The 5297-nt window shown below is 39.7% G+C and overlaps 1 protein-coding gene across 1 annotated transcript; it reads left to right on the plus strand.

Annotated features, from left to right (window-relative positions):
- Window positions 1-1064: 1064 nt before the first annotated feature.
- On the plus strand, window positions 1065-4863 carry vrtn (vertebrae development associated). Its single transcript, XM_067383026.1, has 2 exons — window positions 1065-1136; window positions 2816-4863. The coding sequence occupies exon 2, from the start codon at window positions 2818-2820 to the stop codon at window positions 4861-4863; it is 2046 nt and encodes a 681-aa protein (XP_067239127.1). The 5' UTR covers window positions 1065-1136; window positions 2816-2817.
- The last annotated feature ends 434 nt before the right edge of the window (window positions 4864-5297 follow it).

Consider the following 5297-nt stretch of genomic DNA (forward strand, 5'->3'; position numbering starts at 1 on the left):
AAAAGAGAGCATTGCACTAAACATCCCCAGGTATACAGAAAAATCTATCTACATCTAATTGAAACTGGACCCCAGGCTTTGGCATGGAAAGAAAACACTTCAAAGCCATTGTCTGAGGGAGTTCACTTTGAGCTATGGAAATGGAAATTTCCAGCATTCCTCAATGATAATTGGCTAACTCCAAAAGTGCAGTGAAGCTTAACTCTAATTACTAAGGAAACTATAAAACCTATTCAAAGTTTGTTGTCCATTTCAAATCTTTTCATTTTTATAGCTAATATAAAAATGCAAACATATAAAGCCGAACTATGCAACAAAACTTCCATTCAAACTTCTATGTAGAGAAATGGTTCATTTTAAGTATAGGCCTTTTCTAAACCGTCACAATCATGTACAGATTAAAGTGACAATTAATACAGTTAAATGTGTGACACTGCATTTGCAAGCTGTACCGTATTACAGTCAATTATCCATGTATTTTTTTATTATAATTAAACTCTCCTCGTTGCTTGGCAAACTATATAGTTTAAAGGGCAGCACTTTCTGTGATACTGATATATAGCCTATATATAGTTATATAAGTTGGCCTTTGTTTACACTTCACATTGAAATTACCTGGCTGAGGTCTGTGTGTGTGCTCAGGTTTGCCTATACTAATGAGGGCAATATTATTTGGAAAATGTCCTCACAGATATCGTGACGTGAACTATGTCGAAATATATAAAGTATATTTAAGTTGGTCGTCACTCTTTATAAGGCTTCTAAATGAGTAGCTACAGTTTTGTTTTACTTTAAGTCTACTACTATTAACCGGCGTTTTGTAATGTTTAGATGTAGGATATAGGAATAAACATTAGTATAAAAACCATTGTGTCAGTTAGAAGTCCTCCGCGCGTGTGTGTGTGTATGGATGGACGCAACGCAATAGTGATTGACAATTTCCTGGAGGGAGGTCCTTCCCTTATCATGTGAAATTTCCACTGCTTGGGTTCAGATTGCGCTCGTTGTCACCTATGATGAGCACGTTGTCCACCTCACACAATGGATTAAACTTGGAGTTGTGAGAAGTTTTGCCATTCCTGACTGCTTCACGAAACTGATTTAAACCTCAAGGGAGGGAAACATTAAAAAACAAGGTAAGCGATGATAATTTTGTCCGTTTGAACAGTTTACTCTGATCGATACTGTTTACATTTGTTCGGAATAATTCAGTCTTAAATATTAGTGAACTTTTATTGTCTCAAGCGTAGGCCTATTTTATCTTATTTTCTCAATTACTTAATTGTGTTAGGTCCACTTAATTGGCGTTTTCAAAAGAAACTAATAAAACGTTAATGAATAACCGTGCATGCTAAAAAGTAACGAAAGTGCTAAATTCTAAATTGTGTTTTTCGCCTGTACGACGTAGACTCTTCGCTGTTGCGTTTGGGCTTCTGCCTCATTATCTGCAAAGTATCTGTGACTGATCTCTCCGTAATCTCTGTGCAATTTATAATAATAAACTGCATGTCTGTTTAAAAAAAGGTTTGAATCTACAGTAAAAATTATCAGTTAGACTTAATGGAAAGTTAAAGTAACAGTTTAATATTTAATTAACCAGAAAGCTGTGGGGAAAATGGATTCATAAACCAAGAATAAATACATATTTACTTTTTACTTTTTTCGCTTAACATAATAAAAATAAGTCTGCCATTTTATAATTTGACTCAAAATGGGGGTTTATGACCCCTGATATTATTACATGTATTGTGATCATGATTTTTATGATACAAAGAAATCTTAATAATAGACTCTATGGCCTGGTTTCACAGACAGGGTTTAAATTTAAACTAGGATTAGGCCTTAGTTCAATTAGGACATATACCCCAAGTTTCACAGACATGATTTAAGATAGTCCTAGATTAAATGCATGTTTGAGCTGTTTTAACTACAAGCAACTTGTATGGAGATATCTTAAAATATGTCCGTGCCATTGTTTTGTCACAAGATGCACACCAGTAATGTTATTTCTTTTAGTGTATGTTATATCCTAATTGAACTAAGGCCTAATCCTGGCTTAGGCTAAGCCCTGTCTGTGAAACCAGGCCCTAAGTAGCTTTTATAAACAAAAAAAACAAAAAACATCTTTAGACAAAACAATGGCACTGACATATTTTAAAATATGTCAATGCAAGTTGCTTTTAGTTAAGGCAGCTCAAACATGCATTTTAGTCTGGGACTAGTCTTAAGCCTGGTCTGTCAAACCGGGCATATATGTTTTGTATGCAATGCTTCTTTTTCTAGATCTTCAGCAACTTTATTATGAGCAAACTGGAATTAATCAATGATGCAAAATATTCACAAGATTAAGACCGCATTAAATTCCTTGTATAGTTGTTAACGCTCTGTGAAATACATCTGTAATTATGTTAAACTGTTCTAACTGAAAAGTACATTTTGGTCACAAAAATGGGTTAACGATTACATTTTGTTAAATTACAACTCATCACATCCACCTCTTTACAAGAGCACATTAATTTTACATATTATTCAGCATTATTATAGTTCTTGCTGTTATTGTCACTACTATTTGTATTATCTAAAAAACTTTTTATACAACTGTCATATATTTTTATCATCACAATGCTGAAGTAGAGATCTCTTTATAGATATTTTACATCTGTCTATAAAAAAAAATTATGCACATTTTGGCAACCCCTCAAGATATAGATCTGCTAATGCTGATCTTCTTTCTTCCTATCATCCTGTGTTTATTATTATTATTATTATTATTATTATTATTATTATTATTTTATTAATTTTTTTTTGTGTGTAGGCATGATTCAGAGGACAGAGGTGGTGCTCTCAGTCTTGGGGGAGCTGCAGGAGGCCACAGAGTGCGTGGGTCTTGATGCCCTCACTAAAGTTGCTGTGGAGGTGGAACAGGCTCTGGCCTCTTTCTCTCTTCCTACGGCACTCTGCTCTGAGATCTCCTCATGGCTTGGCATCGACGCGGTAGCTCACAGGCTGTACCCGGCAGACGCCCCGGCGGGTTTGCTTCCTCTGGTCTGCAAAGGAGAAGGAAACATGCTGTTTGATGCAGCTAGCATGCTTCTAGTGGGCTCTACGAGCCTGAGTCTGGAGCTGCAGGTCAGGACTGTGGTGGAGATGCTTCTCTGGAAGCGATACTACCTGTGCGGTATGATCGACTCGAAGGTGATGCTGCAGGCAGTTAGGTTTTCGCTCTGCACCGAGGAGTCCCAGGACATGCTCAATCTGCCGATTCAGGTGCTGGAGGCCATCTTCGATGCCGACGTCAAGGCCTCCTGCTTCCCTGGCTCGTTTGCGAACATGTGGCACGTGTATGCGCTGGCGTCTGTCTTGCAGTGCAACATTTATTCGGTTTATCCCATGTACAATTTAAAGATTCGGCCCTATTTCAATCGACTCATTCGCCCAAGGACATGGTCAAAAAACTCAGAGCCCTTGACCCTTCACATCATGTGGTCAGGCGACTTGGAGGCAGGCTCTGTTTTCAAACCCCACAACTTTGTAGCTTTGATTCATGCGAGCGACCTCAAAATCGGGAGTCCCAACAGCGAGCAGCGAATGCCCATGGTAAATTCCCTGGAGCTTCTGAATCAGGATGCCCAGCTGTCATACTCCAACCTCAAAGACAAGTTCAATATCACCAAGAGCACCTTTTACCGCTGGAAGAGGCAAAGCATCGAGTACCACAAGAAATCGGTGGCCAGGTACGAGGCCAAACACTTTTTCCTGACATCCTACAAGCAAGGGAAGCTGATTCCTCTCAGCCAATTTAAAGGGCTTTTCCCAGAAATTCCAAGATCCACATACTACGCTTGGAAGCAAGAGCTTGTGTCTACTTGCAGCATCTCAGGTGGCTCCACAGGCGAGCTGAGTCCCAGAGATAGCACTGAACAGGACTACTGGTCCTCACCTGAAGTCAAGAAGAAGCCCAGCCAAGGGAGTTTTGCAAGCATGTTGGCTTTCAAGTGCGAGAAGCTTGAAGGAGAACGGGCCCAAAACGTGGCCTTGATGCAGGAGGCGAAGAAGAGCTTGCAGAACTGTATCGTTGCGAACACCTCGTTCCCCTACAGAATCTTCAAAAGAAGGTTTCCAGGCATCTCCAGATCCACATACTACAACTGGAGGAGGGAAGCCATGCTGTTCACACCTCTCAAAGAGCTCTCAGGTAGTAGTGAGGAAAGCTCAGATGCTGATAAAACCCAGAGTCCCAGAAGTCAAGTGTCCCCTGCTAAGTTTGACAGACAGAAACTGTCACCAAGGGTGAAGATCTCCAGACGCAAACAAAGAGGCCTGAGGCTGGCATACCACCAGAGGAAAATGTTAAGGGAAGAAGCCAAAATGCACATCCGGAGGTCAAAGATGTCCTTCATTAAATTCAAACTCAAGTTCCCTTCAGTTTCCTCCTCTTTCTATTGGCTCTGGAGAAATTCTTTGAACAAGAATACCAAGAATCCCATCATGATGTCTGAGACGGTGGAATCCCAGAGCTTGGCTGTCTCGCCAGACGTCTTTGAAAAGATTAAAACTCCAGGAATGTTTTCTTTTGATGGGAACATCGATTGCCTGAATGGACAGACTGTTAGTCCCTCTGAATTCACACTGCCTGAATACTCTTTGCCTGACCAGTCCAGTAATGATCATATGTTTGTGATGGATGTCGTGGCACTGGCCAATTTCAAGGCCCAAGCAAAGCTGTTTTTGCAACAACGTTTTGAAGAGAAGTCCTTTCCCACATTCAAAGAGTTCCGGTCCTACTTTCCTCTTACTCCTCGTTCCACCTACTACATGTGGAAAAGGGCTCTGCATCATGGAGTGCCATTAATTCATGGCTGAATGCTGTTATTTTCTTCACCACTATAAAGTCCAGTAATTACATCCAAAACTGACACTACTAATTTTTATAGTTCACAATGCAATGTTTCTCTTAGTTCGGCTGTTTTTTTGTTTTTGTTTTTTGTTTTTGAGTCACCCACATAATTGCAGTTCATGCATCTTAATTATTTGTTCTTTTCCTTTATTTGACCACTTGGTTCTAGCTCAAGGACATTTGCGTGTGTGTGAAATCAGACAGTCTTTGTGTCCACCTACAGTAAGTGCTGTTGGCCCCCAGGCAAAAGGCAGTTCAAAGACATTATCAGGTTTTCAAATGGCTCTCTTTTGACTCCCACCCCCCAAATATTTACAATTTAAATGAGTTCTAAGTTCTGATTAGGTTCATTTTATTTTCTTGTCTATTTCGTTTATTTCTTTTAGGGACTTTATTTTTT

The sequence above is a fragment of the Chanodichthys erythropterus genome, chromosome 4 (assembly GCF_024489055.1).
Source record: "Chanodichthys erythropterus isolate Z2021 chromosome 4, ASM2448905v1, whole genome shotgun sequence".
In the NCBI taxonomy this organism is placed as follows: domain Eukaryota; kingdom Metazoa; phylum Chordata; class Actinopteri; order Cypriniformes; family Xenocyprididae; genus Chanodichthys; species Chanodichthys erythropterus.